At 43.3% G+C, this 23,350-nt stretch overlaps 1 protein-coding gene across 3 annotated transcripts in view; it reads left to right on the top strand.

Moving 5' to 3' along the window:
* Positions 1 to 288: 288 nt before the first annotated feature.
* The window catches only part of LOC100541567 (multiple epidermal growth factor-like domains protein 6), a 162,575-nt gene continuing 139,513 nt past the window's right edge, over positions 289 to 23,350 (top strand). For 2 of the 3 annotated variants that reach the window (XR_004160872.1, XM_010716953.3), the window contains exons 1-4: positions 289 to 2,119; positions 15,591 to 15,725; positions 16,000 to 16,109; positions 17,256 to 17,360. Coding sequence is in view for 2 of the 3 variants with exons in the window: in XM_010716953.3 (XP_010715255.2) it covers positions 1,788 to 2,119; positions 15,591 to 15,725; positions 16,000 to 16,109; positions 17,256 to 17,360 (682 nt within the window). In the remaining variant the exon portion in view is untranslated. Of the gene's footprint in view, positions 2,120 to 2,540; positions 2,614 to 15,590; positions 15,726 to 15,999; positions 16,110 to 17,255; positions 17,361 to 23,350 lie in introns of those variants that run through there. The other variant, XM_031555003.1, reaches the window with a different exon arrangement.

The raw sequence follows: 23,350 nt of genomic DNA, 5'->3' as shown, positions 1-23,350 counted from the left end.
TGGAGATATTGAGGATTGAGCAGAAAAATGGAAATGGCACAGGGTGGTGTGACTCAAAGCTGTAGACGTGCTCATTCACACATTCGCACTCGGGGAGAAACAGCAACTTTCACAATGTCTTTGAAGGAAAATAATCATCAATGAATGCTGGTGGGGAGAGAAACACGCTTCAGAATGAAGAAGATAGTATGAGACTCCACGAGAGATGCCAACTTCTCTGCAGAACTCAATGGATCTCCGCTCTGTTGTAAGCAATACGCCGTTCGATAATGCTTAGCAAAGGGTTGCACCTGAAACTGTAAGAAGAATGTCCTGATCAATGAAAGAGGAGAATAATGGAAATTACGTATTTTCCATCTGACAGAGAGTCCTGCAGTGCTACATGAGGTGTTCTTTTTCTGACAGCTTTTATTCTATGCGATTGGCTCAGATTATAGCTCACCTGCAGAGTCGCCCTGAGGGAAGCTGGACTTTGGCTGCTCAGTTCCAATGCTGAGCAAGACAGGATTTAACTTGTTCCTTTCACCAGTCAGGAACAGAACTCTTTCGCCAACATTGCTTTGGTGGTGGTCATGATATAGTTTGTAGGAATCAAGCTCAAAGATGCATCATTTTGTAGCAAATAAGTTTCATGGCTGATTGCATCTGGTTGGTCCTGCCAGGGCTGTGTGATGTAAAGTAGTCACTAATTCTGTACACACCTCCGTTTTTCCCTGACATTTCCCACTGCTCCCACCATAAGAACTAGAATAAATGAGTTTGCTTTCATGTCTGCGTTTTCTGTATCAGGCCTGAAGATTTAACCGACTTGGGCTCAGTCAGATCAATTATCCCTATGGGCTTTTGAAGCTGCCTTCACAAATGCTGCTTCCCTGCAACTCTTACTCATGTGAATCGTCCCATTAAAGTCAATAGCCCTGCTAGATGTTCTCAATTAAAACACAGCTGAGAATAAAACATTATATAATATTTGAAGAAGGGCACATCGAGCAGACTTTGAGTTTCAGTGTGGGATAATGTCAGTGTCATTTCCTAAAGCCTCCATGCTGTCTTGTGCTGATCACAAGGGGCTGTAAACCACTCCATCCTCAGAATTCAGCTGTATTCCACCCTGTGCCCCCACGTAAAAGTTTCATCCACTAAACAGCCTTCACCAAGCGAGGCAATGGGAATTCTGCACTTCAGTAGCCCCCGTTTGCATGCTGCTCTTCTTAATAACTGGGTGCAGTAATTACTGTGCATCATTTGGAGCCATCAGACGCAGATTTGAAATACTGAATAATTCTTAATGGTTTATTGTTGAGTTCCTTAAGTTAGAACAAAAATTAAATACTAATTTGCCTCTCCTGGAGAAACCACGGCCAGGCAATCAGATCCTTTGCTACTCGGCCATAATGCCATCCTGAAAGTGGTCCAAATCGGGATGATGACTCGGGACATAATTAACACTCAGCTTTGACATAATGAAGGTCTATTATTTTATGAAGAAAGATTTCCTGGGCTTTAAGAAATAAAATGATTAGAAAACGATGTGCTCTGCGGGAGGTAATGAGATTAGCCCGACCCAGGGTCCTGCGGAGCTCCAACTGCTCCAGATGCAGGGAAAGGAGGGGAGGAGAGGGAAAAGGAGGGGAGGAGAGGGGAAGGGAGGGGAGCGGAGGAGAGGGGAGTGGAGGGCTCAGCCTTGCGGTGCGGATCGCAGGGTACAATTGTAAGGTCAGGGAAGGGCTGTGTGTTTCCTCGCCACGGTGAAGAAATCCCTTCGCAGCTCTCCGCCTCAGGAGTTAATGGGGGACAACTTAAAACGAGCTAATGGGGACAGGGCGCTCCGAGCCCCACAGCGAGGAGCCGAAGGGGTACGTGAGCATAAGGGCTGCGCGAGCCCAACGGGTTCGCGGGGTTCCTCGCCGGGGGGCTCTCCGCTCCCAGCCCCGATGAGGGGCGGGCTGTGGGCCGGGCCTCACCGCCCCTTTATAGGGTTTGGAGGGTGGTGGGCGGCTGCTGCTGAGAGGGGCGCGGAGCAGCGCGCGATGGGAGCGGTGTGGCTGTGCCTCGGGCTGGGCTGGGCGCTGGCGGCCCGAGTGAGCAGAGCGGAGGAGCCGAGACTGCAGCGGGGCATGTGAGTGAGGGCTGGGAAGGTGCTTTGTTCGAAGGCTCGGGGACAGAAAGTTCGGGTGGAGACCCGGAGCTCCCCGGTGATGCTCTCGGGGCTGAGGTTTTCTTCTTCCCGGCGCTGCTGGGTGGCAGCGCTGAGCCGCGCGCGGTGCCGCTCGCTGTGCGCGGGGGCTGCGGGAGCGTTACCTGCGGGAAGCGCAGCAAAAGCAACGGAGCAAACCTCAAAGCCGCCCCGGGTGCTGCGCAGACCGCGTGCAGGCGGAGCTGGGAGCCGTTGCAGCTGCAGCCCTCGGCAGTTGGCGGTGCGCGGACACAAAGAGCTGCACGCGCGGCTCGCGGCGCGGACCGGCCCTCCCTGAGCAAGTTTGTGAGGTGTTCTCGGCGGTGAGCGCCCTTTGTTTCGGAATGTGAAGCGAAACGCTTATCTTTCCGGATAATTTCTTTAGTAGGACAGCCGGGAACGTGCGCGGAATCCCACGGACGAAGTTTTTGCTCGCTGTAAGTGGAAATATGATGGCTGGAAACTGTTGCGTGCTTTGTGTGCTTCCCCCTGCAGAGCTCCCCTGCATTGTTAGCAGATCGCGGGCGCTCCGTTCTCCCCACCCCCAAAGCGCTGTGAGAGCCGTCCTGAGGTGTTCCTACCTCCAGCCCTGCCCTCTTTGTTCCCCCTTTTACTTACGCACTTCGTACTCCGTTCAACTCCATCCCACTCTCGCAGAATTCACTGGCTGCTTTTTGGTTCCCTTCCCATTACTTCTCGCGTCGCAGAAGTGAAATGTCTGAGCCTGTCGTGCAATGTGTTCTCGGGCAATATCAGGCTAATACACATCAACGGCCTCCAGCAGACTTCTGGTAAACCTTACTCCATTTTGTAAGGCCACGCTGTGTAGAGAAGTCAGGTTAAACTGCTGGAGCACTGCACTCCATGGAGCTCTCTTTGAGTTTCTTTGACGCTGCTTTCTCTTCCTATAAGCAATTCTCCTCCTAGAAGAGCACCGTTGGCCCACACAGAGCTGTGGTTGCTCTATCACTAGCAATGGTGATCCAGAACTTCTGATGCTGGAGGTGATGCCAGCTGTGAATTGCCCCTGAACAAATTGTGTTGTACGTGGCACCACCTGAGAGTATCTGCTATTGTGTCAGAGCCATTGGGAGCAGCTGTGCAGAAAAGCCACACACCCTGCCCCCAGCCCTAATACCTGTGGCAAGCCCTGAGTGCTTTCACAGGTGGGATATCCCTGCAATCACTCTAATTGGCACTGCTTTTGTTGAGTCAGAGCAAGTGTAAGTATTCCTCTCCTCTCCCTCAGCCCTGCTTAGTGACTTTGGTGCTCTCAGAAATACAAGAAGTCATTGCCTGTCCAGCTTGCACTGCCATGAATCACCTGTTCTGCTGTTTCAGTTTTGTTCTTTTGGCACTGATGACTTGTGGTCAATGGGATAAGTACAACAAATGCATCCCTTGGCACGTTTTGTGCTGGGCGCTTTCTTTCTTAGCGTTTGCTGTTGTTTTGTCTAGGATCTTATGGGGTTGAGGGAAAGTAAGATATTTCTCCTCATAATTGTTCTTGTTTTGCAGCTAACTTTGAGTGTTTACTCCTAGCTAGAAATGCACAGGGTCTGTGTGCATGTTGGTTTTCTGCTTTCAAACCCCCTGAGGAGATATAATGCAGAACAGATCATGGGATGAGTAACTCCATCAACCATATTTCCAGACAATTAGCACTTGATGATCTTATATTAGAACTTAGAGAACAACCAAGATCCAATACACATTTTCACTAAAAACCATGGCGTTTAGACCATTGAAATGAGGAATCAACCATCTCTCATCACAAAAAGCTTATCGTTAACAGTTTCCTCTGCTGCTGTAAGCCCTGCGGTTTAAAATTGGGGGCACATCGTGACATTTAAGTGGTGATGTGTAGCTGTGTAACACTGAGCTTACATCCAGGATTGTGCCTAATAGAAAGCAGGAGTTACTGTGGGTCGGGGCAGAAATGGGAACTAAGACCAGAAGGCTTAAGCTGCTGTCAGAAGAGGAAAACCTTTCTTCAAGATGTATTCACTGTGTGTTTTAGAAGTGTATAGATGCTTCCCCTTAGTTATCCACAGGACAGAGCAGGAGGAAGGAGTGGTTACGAGGTGAATGCCAAGACCCTCACTTTGTGCACTACTTGGGATCCTCCTTAGTAGGAACTGAGATGTAGATCTCACCACAATCTTTAAAAACCATTTTCTTTTTTTTTTTTTAAATTCTCAGATGTTGCAGCTGCATATTGTCGTGCTACCCATAGGCAAGTCACTTTGAGTGCACCTCAAGGAACACCTGGATTTGGAGCTGGATTCTTGGCTTAGAAACACTTTTCAGGCTTCTTTAATTCTGTGCAGGCTCCTTGAGATAAATCATTCCCCAAAAGCAAGCTGTAACATTCAGCTCTGTATCTACATTGATACAGTGGTCAAGTAAACTCAGCCCATCTTCTGTAAAGGTGAATGTGTAGCAATGGTAGCTGTTGTTGCAGGGCTTTGCTGCTGACCCCGTGATTGTGGACACTGTTTCAGAGTAGTGCAAACTGCAATCCTTAATTACTTCAGGCAAGGAGATACAATGAAAAAGTTGAAGTCTGCCTTGCTCAAGACTGGAATGCATTTCAGTGTAGCTAGTGGTGTGCAGGGTGCTTCCATACAAGAAGATTCTTCTAGATCCTTATTGTTATTTGCACTGAATTTTAATGTATTTGAAGTGACATGCAGTTTGTTTGGCTATAACAAAGCAATGCACAAACCATGAGGTTTGTGGTAGTATAGAATCACAGAATGAACCAATGGGTTGGAAGGGACCTCAAGGATCATGAATCTCCAACCCCCCTGTCACAGGCGGGGCCACCAACCTCCCTGTTTAATACTAGATCAGGTTGTTTTGTGTAATTTTTTGTATAGCTTTGTTTGGGGGCCTGGAACTTTGTCACAAGACTCTTGGGGTGATATGGAAGAAGGCTGTGTAGTCATGTCTTGGTGAGACAGTGTCCCAGCACATTGGGTTTTAAGCTCCAGCGATGCCCATCTGCAGTTGTTGAGAGTTGGTTTGTGGGTCCTGACGTGTGTTCAGGTTTGGGAGCTGAAATAAAGCAGTGTGGTACAATTCCCTTCTCCTTCTGTAATGGAAAATCTTCTGCTCCCAAAGATGGCTGTTCTTAATCCTGCTGTCCCTCTCCAGTATCCAGTAGCGGTTGCTAGGAAAGAAAATAAATATTGAAGGATTTCTCATCTTTGTGAATATGAATGTCACGAAGAACAAAAAATCAGCGCTGCCATTCTAGCTGCTGCACTACAGTGTGCTGCCAGCAGATCGAGCTGTGCTGGTCGGCTCCCTAACAGAACCACATCCACCAAAAGTTGGCGTGTAAAGCCTCTTTTCAGCAGAATTTCTGGAGGAAGATTAACTTAGTTTAGGTTTTTTAACAGCTAAAGGGCTCTCTTTCTGTCCCCTGGTATGCTCACTGGCTGGAGGGTTAAAGGAAGTGGATGAGGGTGATCTTCTGAAGTTCTTTGCCTGAATTATAACACTTTATTCAGGAGAAAAATGAGATCAAGATACTTCCATCTGAACTCTGGCATAGCCATAAAACAGTAGACATACATGGTCATAAAATCTGATAGCCTGAGGATGCTGTATTTTTGTAAGAGGGAACTGATCTGATCGACTATAAAATATTTCCTGGTTACGTCAATGCCTGCTCTCATAAGGAGATCTAGAAACTTGCTACATGTAATCACAATAGCTTATATATGTGATACATTTACAATTGTTGTGAGGGTGGGCAGTGATAGGACAAGGGGGAATGGTTTTAAACTGAGACAGGGCAGGTTTAGGTTAGGTATTAGGAGGAAGTTTTTTCACCCAGAGGGCAGTGAGGCACTGGAACAGGTTGCCCAAGGAGGTTGTGGATGCCCCATCCCTGGAGGCATTCAAGGCCAGGCTGGATGTGGCTCTGGGCAGCCTGGTCTGCTGGTTGGTGACCCTGCACATAGCAGGGGGTTGGAACTCAATGATCATTGTGGTCCTTTTCAACTCAGGCCATACATAGTATGAGCCTTAAATCTGTAAGTTTAAAGCAAAGAAGCCATTCCTTCCTTACTCCCAATGGGATTTGGGTTTAAGCTACTCTTCAGAAACACACCCTAAGGAGGGGAGAACTTGTCAGCACTTCTTCAGGTTTAATTAAGTGTCATTCTGAAATGTTGACGTGGCTCAGGTATTTATGCACACATCAGTCACAATAGTGGAAAACCTGGTCTGACTCCTCCGCAGAACCTCGGTGTTGGAAACGATGCTTTGGATCTCAGAGAGTTAACAGCCCATATTGCAAAATCATGTTACTCACCAATTAAATACCTTCCCTCTTTGAACACAGTTAATGGATTTCCTCCTTCTGAAATCCAAGCCTGTTATTGCTTATGTTCTCTCTAAAATGTATTGCTTTTAATTTATTTCTGAGGAGAAAGAAATTTCCTTTCATTATTGCTGAATCAAAGCTTTTGAAAATTATGTACTGAGCACACGTAGTCTTGCTCTTTTTGCTTTGGGTTCCATGCTGCTCTTGGTTTGAAAGTCAGCATTAATTGTTCTGGGAGTGCACTGAAGACTTTCCTGCCTCTGCAGCGCATGCTTTCAGCTGCGTTGGTTGTACAAGCTGAGCTGTACATGCAGTTGTATTTTTTGGTGCCATTGACCTCTGGGTGAGTATTTAATCCATGCATTTGAAAGAGGAGAGTTAGAGGAATCTGAGTGCCAGAGTTCCCTTTTTTTGGATTCTTTAGTGGAAGTATCATGCCTCCTTCCTTTAATAAATCAACAGCAGCTTTTGGGCAGCAGACAGCACTATGCCCATACCATGTTTTTTACATGGAAAATATATCCCAATAGCTCAGGCTGTGGCTGAGAAGCAGGCTTCTTATAGTGCTCCTTATGGTTTTATAACAGCAAATGCATCTCAAATCACCCTACACTTATGTATTTTGTACCTGGTCCTTTTCAGTGAGGCTATTCCTGCATAGGAAACAAGTTTCTGTACACTTCAACCCTTCGCACCAGTCTGTGGTTCTGCCTCTCTGTGGCTGCTAATGCTCTGCCTGCCTGACAGATGCACCATCAATTGCAAAAGGATGCCACATGTGTGCCCTTATCTCATAGCTGTGTTCCTCACAAGACAAGGACCTGTGTCTTTCTGTCTGAAAATAGCACCAGGAATCTGTGGGTTACTTAGAACTTCAGTGTAAGTTTCCACTGTGAAAGATACAAATGCTCTTTTCTTGCTTACCACTGTTGAGCACTCAGACACTGATGTATGTCTGTTAGTAACCCCACTTCTAATTTTTTTTTAATGTGGCTAGAATTCATCAAATATTTAGCTCTACCAAAACTGCTTGGTGGCAATCCTCCACCAGTGGTATCAACCTCAGTGTTTGTCAGGGCTAAATAATTGGGATATTTTGACTCTTAAGCTAACTTCAATTCTTACGTGCTGATTTCCTGCATGTATTAGACATTACTTTGGAAGTAAGCTTTGAAGAAAAGTGAGTTAGTTAAAAATCTGGCATCCTCCATGAGGGAGATGGCTGAGACCGAGGTAGGTTGACAGCAGCGATGCTTTCTGCTGGCTTCACTGGTTTCAATGTCAAGAATTGCAGCATTTACTGTAAACAAAAACTGAGCTTTTCCTCCTTCTGGCTCAAGTGGTGTGATATTTTTTCAATGGCTTTCATTTTAGTATTTTAGCATTAGATCCTCCTGTGCTTTCTTGCCAAGAGAAACTTGAGCGTGCGTACCTGGCAGACTTGCTGGGGTTACTTTTATTATTCACTCTTCTGCAGTGGAATGATAATTGAGCCTGGGTGTATTTCAAGTGAAATTGCATCCAGAAGTGCCTGCTGCTGCTTCATGCCTTCCTCTTACAGCTGACTTCTGGGCAATTGTGTGCTCTGTCTTAGTGCTGTGTACATGCAAACTATCTGTTAGCCTCCTCCTATCTGATTTTCCTCATGGTTTGTTGTTACATTGGAGCTGGATCCTTGAGGCACAGGTCCTTGAGCAGCCTGGAAGGCACCCTGCTGCTGGAAGGGTTTCTCAGTGCTGCTCCTGGATGCTGTCCTTTCCAATCTCTTGTTTAAAGATAGCCCCAGCTTAGAGATGTGTGGAGGTATGCAGAAGACGACCAGAGGGGTTAAGGAGATGCTAACAGGTCATCTTACCAATTATTTCCTATTTGGGTAGCAAACTCTTCAGACTAAGCCTCACTGCAGCCTTGCTGTGGGATAACCTGCTGTTCTGGGTGCAGTACACACAGCAGTGTGCTCAGCTTCCCTGCACATGAATGGATGTGGGTATTAGGGGTTCATTAGAGTTGCATGCTGAAGTGACGATGCTGCGTTTTCCATCCCCTCTGGGTCTGTGCTTTACCCGATGCCTTACCTGATCCTGCAGAAGCCAGCCAGAAAGTAGCAGAAAGTGTGAAACTGGGTGCTGCTGGGAGTATTTAGTTCTATTTCAAATAAATAAAATAACTCCTTGATTAAAGATGCAAAAAAAGTGGCTGGGCAAATCTCTGTTAAGTGATCAGCGTGTACATGTTTATCTTCTACATTTCTTGCTAAACAAACCAGATTATCCCACCCTGGGGGAAGGAGGAGGATAGTCAAGTAGAAGCTGAAGGACAGATGCTGCAGCCTGATAGCAGTAGGAACTAAAAATCTTATTGTTGTTATAATAGTTGAGTGTGTAATTAATCGTCTCATATTGATTTGCTTTGCATCTAGATGCAGTGCACAAAAGCTGGAGGAACTCTCGTGTTATTTAACTGCTCCATCTAATCAGAGAGAGGATGTGAATAAGACGCAGCAGTGCATTAGCAACCCGTGGGGTTAAGAGTCTTCTGTGGCAGACCTGCATCCACAGATCCCGAGCACAGCAGTGATAATGAGACCTAATCTAAATGAGCCTGGTGCTCCCAATCTATATCCCAGAGGGCACATAAACATCACAAATATTGATACAGGATCAGTAGAGAGCAGGGATTGATTAGCGGTCAGGGGAGCAGGATGCCCTAATTGTCTCTGGTAGTGCTGATTAATTTTATCTGAGAAATGTGGGGAAATGAGCCTTAAAATAGTTGAAGGGTGGAAAGAAGAGTGTGTGGCAATTTTTAAAAGGAAGAAATGTCTCTTCTGTCATTGCAGTCTTTGTGAATTATTGTTGCTCTTAACCAAAATATCTCCATATAGAAAAATTTATAACTATTTTTTAATTTGCTCTTTTTAGACCTTTTCATCATTTACTTCCTAACTCTATTTCTGCATGTGGACAACATTTTACTTTTTCCTTTTCCACTTGAGATGCTCCTTATAACAAACCCTAATCACTATCCTGTTTGCATACAGCAAACTGAGCTGTTCTCTTCTGGAGCACAGCGTGTTTCTGCAAGGGTCCTTCTGGAGCACTCTTACAGAAGCTGCTGGTTCTTGTGCTCAGATTGCAAATTCTTTAGCTGAGGCTGTGCAGTCTACAGTGTCTCGCATGTAGGAAGATGTTAACAGCCTTTTGCTTCAGTGTAAAAGTGGTGTCATTCACTCGGTCTCTGTGGGAAGACCTGCAATCAGACAGCCAATGTTTTTTACTTCGTATTGTTTTGTCTTAATTGCATTGTTGAAAGAAACCTTTAGGGATATCTGAATGTCTATTTGCTCTCTCGCTGCCATTAAACTGATCTAGCTTCAGCTTTCTGATTTTTAAGTTGGGACAGGGTAGAAGGTGGATTGATGGAATGAAAGGCTGACTTTCCTTGTCATTCAAGGGTCCAGGTGTTAGGGTTGTGCTATGCAGACTAAAACTGCCATGAAGACAATGTACCTTCTGGAATGGCAGAGCTGCTCCCATGTGCTCACTTGTCTTCCCTTCTCTTCAGCCCTTCCCCCTGTGGACCACACATGCCAGCAGTGTGCAGAAAGCTGCCTCCGTGCTCCCAGGAGCAGATGGGCTGTGCTGGTAACTGCTCTTTCCTTGTTACATGGAAAACAATGTTGCACTTGATCAAAAGAACCAATCTATTGCTATGTGAGATTACTTACGGTTGGATGGTAACGTGCAAAAATAACTGCTCTACTATCCTTCCCTGTCTGCCAGAATCATGGGCAGGAATAAAACCAGTGCAAGTCACTTTGGAAACGATAAATATGGGGCTTCTGTCATCCATCCTCTGCACTGAGTTGTGGGAGCCCTGTAGGTCCTCACTGGGGAGTTTGTTTGGGATGCTGCTGGGGTTCCAAGACCCTGAAATGCTGCTCTGGTTTTTGTTTTTTTTTTAATGCTTTAGTCTGTGTCAGCAAGCCTACAATTTTGGAAATTAAGTGCTTTTGTGATATGTGCTCCCACCTTGTCCCCATGCTGTTCCCCTTTTATCACTCACAAGGTTAGCGGTTAGAATATTTAATCTTAAATTGCAAGACTAGAAAGGCTGTTCTGAGTGGAAGCTGAGACTTGTGGAGGTGCAGACCTTTGGCATTTGGTGCCTTCAGAAAAGATGCAAATGTTGTGAAATAAAACTCTAAGTGGGGTGGTTGAGAGCAGAGTGCATTGAGCTTGTGGCCCACAGACAGCCAGTGAAAGGCACAAGAGAAGGGTGAGCGTGCAGTGGAGCTTTGCTTCAGCCTCAAAGTGAGATTCAGGGGTGCCTTGAGCCGGGCTAGCAGCATTCCTGCTTCACAGACCTCCACGTGGTTGATTATTTTGACTTCATTTTTTTCTGCAAACGTGTATATTCCCCTTTCAAAATGTAAACCCAAGAATGAATTATATTCCTTCTGGAGATGCTTTTAATTCTCTGATCTCTTCCTGTTGTGCAGTGGCTCATGCTCTTGCTTCATGTTGATCCAATTATCTGTTCATTGGAATCTTAAGTCTTGAGCTGTGCGTAGGGTGTCTTTGTTTAAAGGGCAGTCTCTTAATGCAAATATTAAGCTAGAGCTTTCTGGCTTGCCTGACTCAGACTGAGGAGCTAATAATAGCCTTGGTGTTAGTCTTGGCTAACAGAGAGCACTGGTGTATAAAGGCTTTAAGGGATTGGTGTATCAATCAAATCAGAGAGCATAATAGACACATGTTTGGTTTATTTTAACATTTAAATTCCCATTAAGAAATAATCTGAATGCAAAGGACACGAGAGTAAAAGTGGAGCTCTCCTTGCCTAAATGTACCATTACAGAATCACTGAATGGCCAGGGGTCAGAAGGGACCTCAAGGATGATGAATCTCCAACCCCCTGCCACATGCAGGGCCACCAACCTCCACATTTAATAAGCAGCCCAGGCTGCCCAGAGTCCCATCCAACCTGGCCTTGAACACCTCCAGGGATGGACGGGACATCCACAGCCTCTCTGACACTACCTCCACTTGAGCTTCATTTTAGTCTTAGATGGCTCCTATCGAGCAGAGAACCTTAACACACAACTGTGTTTTGTGTGGTACTTTTGTTCCAGCAGCTTGCTTGTTTATGAGTTATGTATCAAAGAGCAGTGAGACAGAGGGCTGAACTTCACGTGTCGTGGGCTGGGAGCTGTGTTTGAGGAGGGGATGTGTGTTACCCCCTGGTTTTGCCAGCAAAGGATTCCATCTTATTCAACTACTGCAATTGAATTGCAATGTAGCAGAGGTTTCAATATTTGCCTTTACGTTATCCCAAGGGCATGCTGGGGGAATGGCTTACTTTGAATAAATCTTAATAAGCATTTGACTTTATGCTGCAGCCTTTCTTTATTCTGTGAGTGCTGTTTGTTCCTTTTTACTGTATCATAGAAGTCAATACAGCCATTCCTGGACACGTGGCAACAGCACACGAGAGGAATTTATAGGATGGGCTCAGTCTGTCATTACAACAATTGTCAGCTTCGTTCTTTTATTTATGGAAGAGTGGTGCAGATGAATGTACCTTAATCTGGAAATTTTTAGGCAATTCTAATAAAAGGAGATATGCATGAATTATCAGTACATGATGTTCCATTCACTAGAGGGAGAGTCATTTGAAAAAGCCTGCTAAGTGAGACATGGTTGCTAAGTAAGGCAAGGGTTTTATTAGACCAACTGACGTAATGGAAAAAGAAAGCAGGCAAGATTTTGGGCATACAAAGAGCTGCTTTGGATGTGAAACAAACAGCAGACTGTGCTAAGAAGGGGCTGAGAACAATTGCTTTGAACTTAAACTAAATACGTTGAGTGCTGAGGTAATGTGAGAGGAAGGAATAGCTGGCACACTTGGGCTGTTGAGTAGTGGAGGTGACATGGAAACAGCAAGGGTGGTTTCAGAAGGAATTCGAGGCAATCTGAAACTACACTGCTACTGTCTTCTGCTTTGCTTTGTAGTGCTGGCAGACTCAAAGAATAGGAAGCATGGAGCAGTCTAACAAATGTCTGTAACTGCGATCTCCCCACGGAGGAAGAAATATATGGGGTAGTGGGGAAGGGATCTGAAGGGGCCATCCAGGGCCAACCCAATCTGTCCACAGAAACCTCCTCCCAAGAACCTTAGGGATGGGATGTGGGGGAAGTGATGTGCCTTAATTCTGTCTCTTGCTCTCAGTCAGCAGCAGAGCTTACGTTCTCAGAGCTGACTAGAATTCTGTCTCCTGTGAGGAAGAGGACTAAAAAGGTACTCTTGAAAGCTGAGGGAAGGCCCTTGGGGGCTGATGGATCTTTCTGTGTTCTGGTGTGAGTTGTCTGGTGTGCTGTGGTTGATTGCTGCAGCTGTGGTCTCCAGGAGGGTCCACAGTGATGGAAGCATATATTACATCTGCAGAACAGTTGTGTAAGAGATGGAGGTTGTGATGTTTCCATTTTGGAAAAAAACTGAAATGTGATAGTTCTGGAGATGTCTGTTTAAATGGTCGCATTACGGATGGTGTGCACTGGTCCCACTGAAAGTGTGGTTTAGGGTAATGGAGATTTGCAGCCACTTCAGTGCCTGAGGGAAATAGGCATCTTAGTTCAGGACACTACTTTTTATCATGGTAAGTTTATCCAGGACAAATGTACTATTTATGCTTTTCTATCATAAGATAGGCAGCCTACATAATGAAAATCGTGTCCAAAACTGTGCCCCAGTCGTCCTGTCTGGAACTATGTGGTTGTTTGTTTCTTTTTATTTTTTATCAGCAGCACCTTTCAGAGACCTGCTTGGGTTTCTCATTTGAGGTGTTTTGCATGACTGTAGACCCCTTAGTGTTGAGACTTCTCCAATAGCAGTGCATGGGTTGCTGCTTTTCATGCCAATTGGGGAGATGCCCAACTGTACTAAAATGCAGAGGGGAAGAATGATTCAATTGTGGTGCCCAATTTTTTCAGTTCTTATATTGCTTGCCTTAGGTATGCCATAGTTCTGATAGACCTCCTTGTAGAGAAACTGGCAGGTTATGCATTAGAATGGTGTAGATAAGATTATTTGGCAACCGAATCTTGGTCTGTTTTATTGAAGGTAGAACAATAAAACCGGTGCTGATTAGATGAGCTGGTGGCTGCTCCTTCCTCTTGTTCTTTTGGTAACCAAAGCCACACCTGACACTTCTGCTATACTGTAGAGTGACTTTGATCTAGGCAGGCAGCTTTTTCCAGGTGTTTAACTCATTGGTAAAAATAACCCTGCTTATAGGATTTTCCTGTTCTGCACAGGCTTAATTTAATGATGTTGGTAAGTTACCTGAAGACCTGCAGATGAAAGATCTACTTCTCATTAGAAAAGCATCATTGTGTGGTGTTCAGACATAACGAGGCTGCAAAATACTTTGGGGCCCCTGAGGTAAAAAGCCCAGTGAATCCTGAAAGAGATATTGCCAACATCCAGTGCAGCTAATGATAACTCTAACTGCCCAGCTGCTGTTGGGCTAGAAATATTTATTGCATTATGATGAAAGCAAGTTGCTTTCTATCCATTCTATCACAACCTCACGTTTATGCCTTTGTCAGTTGACAGTGTGTATTCTTCTTAGCCTGACCAGGGGTCTCCCAAAGTGTTTCTGGAAGAACTCCCCTGTTAGCTGTGTGGCACACCTGCTACGTGTTTACAGATGCTAAATGAGAACAGATATAGAAAGTTCATGATTTTGTCTCTGCGTTTTAATCACTGAGGTTTACATTTGCAAAGGCTCTGTGGCTAGAGCTGGCTGCTCCGATGGAGCTTAATTATTACGTTAGCAATCTGCCTGCTATTCCAGAAATAGCTTTATTTCAGCTTTGCTACACGAGACTACTGTATTGAAAGTCACCAAAAAGAGCTTTGTAGCTTCACTTGTACTTTGTATGCTCTATGCAGAATTATTTTGTTGTTCAGAACTTCCCAATTTACACCAGGAATAGAATTAGAGCAAGACTGGCAGCATCTCTGCAAAACCCTCAGTCCTTCTGTAACCAGAGCTTGGTAGCAGGACGAGGATTACATACCATCCTACAAAGCAACACTTTTATTTTGCTCTTGCTGTTTTTGGAATCCTCAGCAGGGAACAACTATGCTTTCTCTTTAAATCTCATATGCTTCCCCGAGGAGACAGATAGCAGAGGGGGGCTCTTACAGAATGCCCTTTTCGGCAACAATTGCTAAGATACATCTTATCTGCACTTGAATCAATGGAGCAGCTCCCATTGAATTGTACAGCCTGCATTTCATTGTAAGTTTTGTTCGGTTTACATGCTGTTTTCTAAGGCAGAATCTGTTTCTATTATTTATACTCAGTCTGGCTATCTGGTAGCTGCTCTGCAGAGGTCAGTGCCTGTTCCCACCCCGCTTTGTCAGCTTGATAGTGGTTGCTGTGTGCTCCGTAAGGAGCAGTGGGGCTCCCAGCACTTTCAGCACAGGCATGGATGGCCTCAAGCACCTTTCAGGCTCCCTCACCTCAGCCATCAGCTTTTTTGCTTATGAGGCACCACCCTTTGTCAGCAGAGCCTCATCTGAAAGACCATTGTTATCTACAGACAGCAAAGAGTGCTGAGTCGTCCATCACATCCTGCTCAGGCACTGCAGGTCTCATTTTCTGGGAACGAGGTACAATCACATTTTGCTGGCCTAGCTGTTCAGAGGCCAGCTCTTGTGCAAAAAATTGCTACCAGGATTGTGTTCCTGCTCGTGGCTTATGCAACCAATACAGTAATGAAATCTTGGCTCTGTTCAGGTCTGTGACACTTGCCAGGCTGAATTCTCTGGGCTGATTTGTCAGGTGTTGATGGGTGCTGCGCTCTTGTTGTGATCAGTTCAAGGTGGAAAAAGTCACAGATCTACAGTATTTTTAGTATTTTAGTATTTAGTATTTTAGTAGTTACTAATTCTTAACTGTTGCAGGTAGCATGGCTTTCTGTATGCTCTTCTCAGATTTTCAGATATTGCAGTGGAGAGAATGAGAAGTGATTTTTTTTTTTCTTTTCTTTTCTTTCCCTAAAGGCCAAATGTCTGCCCCGTGTTGGAGCTGGTGCTGGTGGGACACCAACAGCCATGTGTTCAGGCCTTCAGCCGCATGGTGAAGATGTGGAAACAGGGCTGCACAGGGAGGAGGTGGTGCATGGGATACGAGAGGAGGTAATTAGTGATATTAGTGAATTCTGGTACTGACATTGAAAGTGGTTTCTTTGTACTTTGAGAGTTCAGTCTCTCCTGAGATACATGAGACTTGGTTGTGGACATAATCACCTCTTGCTGAGATCTAAAGTCTATTAGTGGGTAGAAAATGTGACTTGTGTGCTTTGGATGTGCCATGGCCTTCTTGACTTAGCTTTAAATCACAATTTTGTACTCCACTACTGATGAGATGTGAATAAGCTGACTTGTTCTCTTGAACTGATTCTCTTTGAAGGTCCGGTTACTACACTGTGTACAAGCAGGTGTACAGAATGGAGCACCAGACTGTCTACAAGTGCTGCCCTGGGTGGGCTCAACACAACAGCGAACCTGGCTGCTTGCATAGTAAGTTGATGGCAGAACTGTCACAGAACAATGACTGGAGAGATCATCTCCTTGGGCCTTGCTGCATCTTCTTTCTAGAACAATTTTTCTTGCTATTTATAAGTGGGAATTCTAATTCTATAGAGGTAATCTATGAGTGGAGAAGAAGCAGCAGTTAACTTTCTACCTGAGGTTCTCCATCTGATGAGAGCCTTTTCCTATCAGTAAATTTTAAGCATGATTGGATGTTTTCACTAAAACATGGAATTAAGTTTAAATGGTTGGGAAGCACTTTGTCCACTGTTAACAAGACATCAGTAAAAGACAACAATTTACTCCCTGCTTAGTTTTGCTACTCCTTTCATCAGTGGTTGTGTTTTCAGTTTAAAAGCAAGCATCTGTTCCTATGTATTTTTCATCTTTCTACCAACTTGAGGACTGCATCCACAGAGATTGCTTTTGTGTTTTTCTTCTTTATTCTTAAAAAAAAAAAATCCAACCACCTGAGGACCTATTAGTGTCAGTGTGAATCTGCATGTTTAGTGTGTGCTTCTTCTGTTGTAAGAAGTCAAAGGTATGCTTATAATCTGCATATTAGTCTCTGGCATAAAGGAATGTGACGTATTTGAGCATTGGTGGCAGTACAGAATTATTTTTTTCTTCTGAAAGAGCAGCTGAGACTTGTTTCAGATTCTGTAAGGCACAAAGGTAGCCAAAGTGTTCTTTTGTATTTGATACTCTTAGCAAACTCGGCTCAAGGAGGTGGAATTTAACCTGTTCTAAGTGAATAATATTCTGAGTTGAAAGAAAGTACCACCTTCATTTCCTCAGACATTCATAACATCTTCTAATACCCTGGTGTTGTCTGCCTAATGCTGCATTGCCCTTCAGCAGTTCATCCCTTCTGTCATCCCACATACTTTGAGTCCTATGAAATGTTTTCTACGTTTTGAAGTGTCTTCAGGTGAAACCACGTTGCCCTAGATTTATTAAAATTAAATTTAATGCTATCAACATTATAAATATATATCTGCTTTCTGACTTTAGAAGAATTTCATTTTATTTGGACGTTCTTGTTGTAGTAGACTATGACAAGAAGAGGCAATTCTGGAGAATCCTTGGTGCAAAACAAACAAAACCCATTTTGTTTTGTTCTGTTTGTACTAGTGCTGTGTGCTGCTGACACTTGCTTCAATGGAGGGAAGTGTTCTAAAGAAGGACCTCACGTGTGCCAATGTCCTGCAGGATTTCAGGGTCCTCGCTGCCAGTATGGTGAGTCAAATGTCAAATTTGGCATTGTCAAATTGCAAATGCATCTGTGATGAACAGTGTTGCTCCATGTTTGAGTAAAATGCATGTAGAGGAACACTTATAAACAGAAATACCTTGTTACTGTTGGCTGTTGTGATTGGGATAAAGAGTTCCTTTTGTATCAGACAAATGTAATTTCCTTCTCAGCTGTGTTGGAAAAGTCAGCAAACATTGCAACAGGTTTGTGTTTTCTGGGTCCTGATCAGAGCACATTTTATTTAAATGTTTGCTTACAAATGAATAAATACAGAGCCCTTCACAATGAAACTTCTGACACCAGACTGCAGGATTTCAACCTCTGCCTTCAGGCAGTGTTACTCGTCTAAGCAGAGCCTGGTGGTGGTTCTCTGTATGGGCAGGAAAGAAATAAATGAGTTTACACGTAGCTTGGTATGAACCAGTGTGACACCAATGGAGACTGCTTTGTTATGTAGAGCTGCTGCTTCAAGGTAAGCAGGATTAGAATCTCTATGGAGCCTGTATAAGAAGCTTTAACCAAATGCAGTATTTCTCAGCAAATTCTGAACTGTCTTCACCAGTCTTTTGAGTCTTCCTTCTGTTGTCTGGAAATACCTACAGCATGAAAGCGCTTCTTACAGCAGATTATGTGGTCGTGGCACGTGGATAGCAGAGGTCAGATTTTCTGCCTGAAATGAGATAGTGCAGTCTCTATTTCACAGGTTGGTGGCTGCGGACACTGCAGAAACAAAGTGAGGCATCCTGCAGTCCTTGCTCTTTGCAGTCGGGTGGAACTTTATCTTGGTGGCTTGTCTGCTTTCTATTGATTCCGAGGGTTTGAATGGAATTTCAGCAGTCATCATTTTCAGGTTTATACAGTAGCTGCTATCTCAGCCTGGCAGGAGTGAGTTTATAAATTAAATTCTGAAGGAAAAAACCTCTCTTCTGAAAGAACATCGTGGACATTTCACCTGCCTAACAAAAGTAAGGTAATTTAGAGCGTAAGGCTTCTTAGCCATTGCAGGCATCTCCAGTCAGATGATTGTGAGGCTCATATCGTATTTGTTGCAAACAAAACTAAAGAAAATGTTCTGTGGAGCTAGCAGCCTTAGCCTCTGGGCTTTTTCCGAGGGCTTTTTATTTTATTTTTCTGGCTGAAGTTGGAGCACTGTCATTTTAGGTAGCCTGAGTTTAATGCGACTGTGTTGCTTAACTGTAGCACATTGTTTTTTAAATGGTCATTAAATCTCCTGTATCCTCCCTGCAACTTTACTTAAAAATAAATAGTTCTCCTTCCTACACTAACACATAGGACAAGGTGATCTCTTCTACCAAAGGCTTTGGCTTTGAGGATTCAGCGAATCAAATGAGTGTCAGACCATAACTTCCAGTTTTTGAATATGATCTAGATAATGTTAATTGTAATGGTGTTACAGTATGGCAGCCTTCCTGATAACTCTGGTATTGGCCACTGTTGGTGCTGTGGCATCCTCTCCTTATCCTGACAGAGGAGAACCCATTAGCAATTCACAACACACTCATTTGATTGGTTGGGTTGTTGCATGCATCCCATCTATTTTCCCTTCAGCCCTTCTGCTCACCTGCTTTCTGCTTCTGCTGTTCAGCACTGACAGCTGATTTGAGAGTTTAGTACATGCAAGCGTCCTTCATGATCACCATGCTTGGCATTATGTTCCACAGACAACGTTATTGAAAAATAAAATTAATAAAAGGAGAGCAAATTAAAATTAGAACCTCTAAACAAAAAACAAGCAAGAACAACAACAACAAAACACCCACGCAAACAAATGGAAACATCTCAAGACCTTCCTAATCTGTTTTCCTCCGTTGCATTTCATGTTTGCCCCTAAGCTTATTAGTAAGTAGGTCATCCTCCTGGAGATCCAGCTGCTATGTGCTCTGTATGGTCTGTCCCACAGAAAGGTTGTGGCAGATCATTGGGAATGACTGACGATGGCCCCGTGCATCACAGCAATGTGCAGCAGAGGCGATTATTCACAATTGTCACAATCAAATCTAATGACTTCTCAGGGTGCTTCAGCAGCCTGTAGCACAACGTTACTTCTGATTAGATGCTGAGAAGGTTATGATTCCTGTAACAAACTCCATGTAATTGTGACTAGCAGAGATGCATTACTGCATCTCTTGTATACCTCAAAGTTTTATTATTTTATCCACACAAGCAGCAATAAAAACTTAGTAGGAAGATTTATGAGTGAAATGGTTGAGCTCTTCATATAGCCATTACAAGGATTCAGTAACAGATTGAGCTGTCTCTCTCTTTGTCTGTTGCAATTTGTCTTGTAATAATAGACTGATATCAATTACAATATAAACTTACGAGCTGTGTTTTTTTGACTCGTTCAGAAGTTGAGATTCTCATTTCTCTTGAGCCCAGAAAAAGGGACAGAAAACCTGTAATAATAATAATTAACAAAACCCAATGCCAAGAATTAAATCTGCTTCAGTGCTGGTTTCGTTGTTATTCGCTAGTTGTCCTGGTAATCTCAGCCACCTGAGCTGGACTTAGAAGTGAGTTAATTTGATTTAGCTTTTTTAATTCAGCCTTGGAAGTTGTACTTGGACATGCAGCTAGTAAGAGCATTCCAAATTCTTCAAACAGGAGTAACTTCCATCCTTGCACAAATAAAAATGAGCAATGCGAAAAATAAGGATTAGTTTTGACCCTTAAGCTGAGACCTAATGAAGAAAGGTTTATTGCTCTTTGAAGTTCCTCCTCCTCTGGTGCACAAAATAAAGGAGCAGGCTTCGTTGGTTTGACTAAAGCAAAAGCCTTCCATTACAATGACTTTACAAAAAGCTACTGTGACTGGCAAGGTGACCAAAATTGGGCATCTCTGAGAAGATGGGTATTTTCAGATGTTTAAAAACAGGCGTGGAACAACCAAGGCAGACTCCTCACAGAGCGAGGTTTTCTGTTTTAATCACTGGATAAAGGCTGAATGCAAAGATGGAATATTCCAGTGTCTTACGGTCTCAAAGTACAGATGCTTCAATTTTACAGTGCAGTATTTGCTGTAATGCAGGTGAAACTTAAATTCTTTACACTAGCTAACATAAATTGCTAAATATTACCTGCTGGGGAAGCAGTGCGGTCTATGAATGCAGTGCTTGCCTGATGTGTGAGATAAGAGCTGTTTTTCACCTGTCACTGACCTTGGATATGAATTCAATAACTTTGGCAAATTATACCACCGTGCCTCAATTTCTTTGTGTGTGAAGTGCTGATAATAATAGTTCATTTCTTTGTAAAGTGCTTTGAGACCTAAGTAATTAAGCATGAGATAATAGCATTGGAATGTGTATATAAAGGCAGAATGTCCACTGCATGGTTAGCTAAAATGAAATGCTTATGTGATGGATATTTATCAGTTCATTGACTAGCTGTCAATCTATTCCTTAACTTTGGTCACACACTATTAAGTTATTGAACTGTATAAAGACTTTTGTAAACAACTGTGAGCACCTCCTACTCTGGGTGGATAAGAGTTTGCACTACAGAACTACTTAAAGCAAACATTTTTATAAATATTGAATGAAATGGTATGAAGCCTGATGGATCTTCTTGCAACTTAAGAATACTCTTTCATGGTGAACGTTTCCTGTTCTATTTCTCTAGTAAATGACTTCAGGAGTTACATGATGAATGCTCTTCCTGCATAATACTCATCTCTTGGAGAAATGCATATTTTCTTCTGTGAGACTGAAGACCTGGATAAGCTTAGAAGGCAGTATATATATATCCATAAGGCTGTGCTCCTCATTTTTCGTCTTTCGAAATCCTTTAAAATGGTGAAGTCAAACCTAAAGCTGCCGTGGATCTGTCACCCACAGCGATGCCTTTAGATTTCATCTTTCCCAGGAGAACTAGATCATATTTGTGGTTTTGAGGGTAGATTGATTCTTTGTGTGCTTATGCAGTGCTGTTGATTACAAGGCAGATCTAGGATCCAAAACCATTCCAAGTAGTGAATTTTTTAAAATATGACTGATTAAAGCACAGTTGCAGCTAGCAAGGCGTTTCATCAGATGTTCACAGACTTTGGCATGTCCTTTGTGCTATGTGAGCACAGGGGAAAGGAGCAGCACAAGGAAATACCTTCTGTTGATGCTTTGCTGCCTTTACTTGTGTGGAGGTTGTTTAGAATCCTTCGAGGGAAGGAACTGAAGGACAGGGATACTCAGTTTTTCAGTGGAGCCATGCAGCAGGCCAGGCACAGAGCCAGCTCTTGCCTTGCGATGTCGTATGAGCTTGGCACCTAATGTGGTCACTGTGACAAGCAGTGTAGGTACGTTTATTTAAGTATTTCAGAATGCTTTTTCGTGTGGGGAAAATGGTGGATGGAATTTGGTTTTTTCTACTGCACTATTTTAATTTATGCTTTATTAGTGCAAATTTGGACAGGCACAGCACTAAAAACTATATGCTGCAGGCAGTTTTATGTAGTTAAAGCGTTAGCAAGAGAAAGTATGCTGACATACCTTTGGTGTTTAAAATTAGTATATTAATCAGAGCAGCTATTTATAGTTAGTGAACTGAATTGATTGTTTTTTCCTGCTATATCCTACACTGCTTAGAAGTAATTGATCGCGTCTTATGTGCAGGAAAAACACTGTCTTGCTTTCTCAGTCCCTAATTAATTTACCAACCTGAATGACGTTTGAGACATGATGAAGTCTTCTGACATAACCTTTGAGCAGATTCTCCTCTTGGTGAAAAGTTGGAGACCTCCAGCACATCAGTGACCTAATTGCCTTGAAAATCTCTGGATCAAATTTCTACTGATTGCTTATTTTTTTTTCTTTTAAACCTAAGCCTTAATACAGCACACATAAACCTCATATTAGCTTTTTAAATATTTTCAAATAGGAAAGAAAACACTTTATTTTTTCTCCCCCTTTTTAAGATCCATCTTTAATGTACAATGTCAGCTCCTACCTGTAGATTCATAGGAAGTTGTCTGATGACAGTGAGTAAATGCCTTCTGCTTTTGATCCTGTGGTTACATCCCATTCTCTAATCTGTCTTCTCTCCTTTGGCAACTGATAGATGGTCTGGTACTTAAAACAGATTGTGGTTTGAATAATAAATTATATGCATATATCGTCACAAATTAATACAGAGGTAAAGTTGGACCTAAATATAAAATGCCAGAGCTGATTAGAAATACAGGAGAGAAATGAGTCAAGTTCTTCTGTGCAGATGCTTTTAAAAGAAAACTTTAGCGCACAAAATACCACAGAAGGTCCAAGCTATCCGTTATCTCAAGAAAAAGTTATGGATGAGATAAAGTGACATTATCTGTTCTATTGACAGATAGCTGTTGATTCAGAGACTTAATTCCAGTTGCGAGCAGAACCTCATAAAGGATTTAAAAAGCAAAAGCGTGGCTTCCTCCAACCTTTCTATTTCTCCTTCTTTGCCCTTTCCCTGCATTCACTCTCTTTGCATGCATCTCACCTTCATCTTTGCAGTCTTTGGGAACCCCTTTCTGCATTGGGAAGATATGAACCTCTACAGGGCCCTTTAAAGAGGCCACTAAAAAAGCTTAGAGATAAGAGCTTTGTCATTTTAAAATGGGAATGGTAAAAGCAAAATCACAACTGGCTTCCACCTAGGTATGACAGGATGTAATAATCAGCCCATCTTGCTGACATGCCTGGGCTTTGCAGCCATTAGTGCTGAGCGGCAGGCAGAGGGAACAGCAAACAGATGTCAAAAATAAATGAATCTAAGTATAACCACCTGAGAGCAAATTCACCTTTATTCCGGCTTCTGTTGGGCTTTCTCACCAGTCCTCAGGTGTGATTGGGCTGCTGCGTGTTTCCAAAGAGGTACCAATAGTAACTGCTCACAAACAAAGCTCAAATGAATGTTTTACTTCCTACTTTGGTGGTGTTCTGAAGTGTTTCTGCCAATTGCTTCTATTTCTGTGCAATGTTTTGTGGTT

Source organism: Meleagris gallopavo, chromosome 11 (assembly GCF_000146605.3).
Source record: "Meleagris gallopavo isolate NT-WF06-2002-E0010 breed Aviagen turkey brand Nicholas breeding stock chromosome 11, Turkey_5.1, whole genome shotgun sequence".
Classification (NCBI taxonomy): domain Eukaryota; kingdom Metazoa; phylum Chordata; class Aves; order Galliformes; family Phasianidae; genus Meleagris; species Meleagris gallopavo.
The sequence above is the reverse complement of the archived record's forward strand: the minus strand, read 5'-3'. Positions and strand labels throughout refer to the sequence as shown.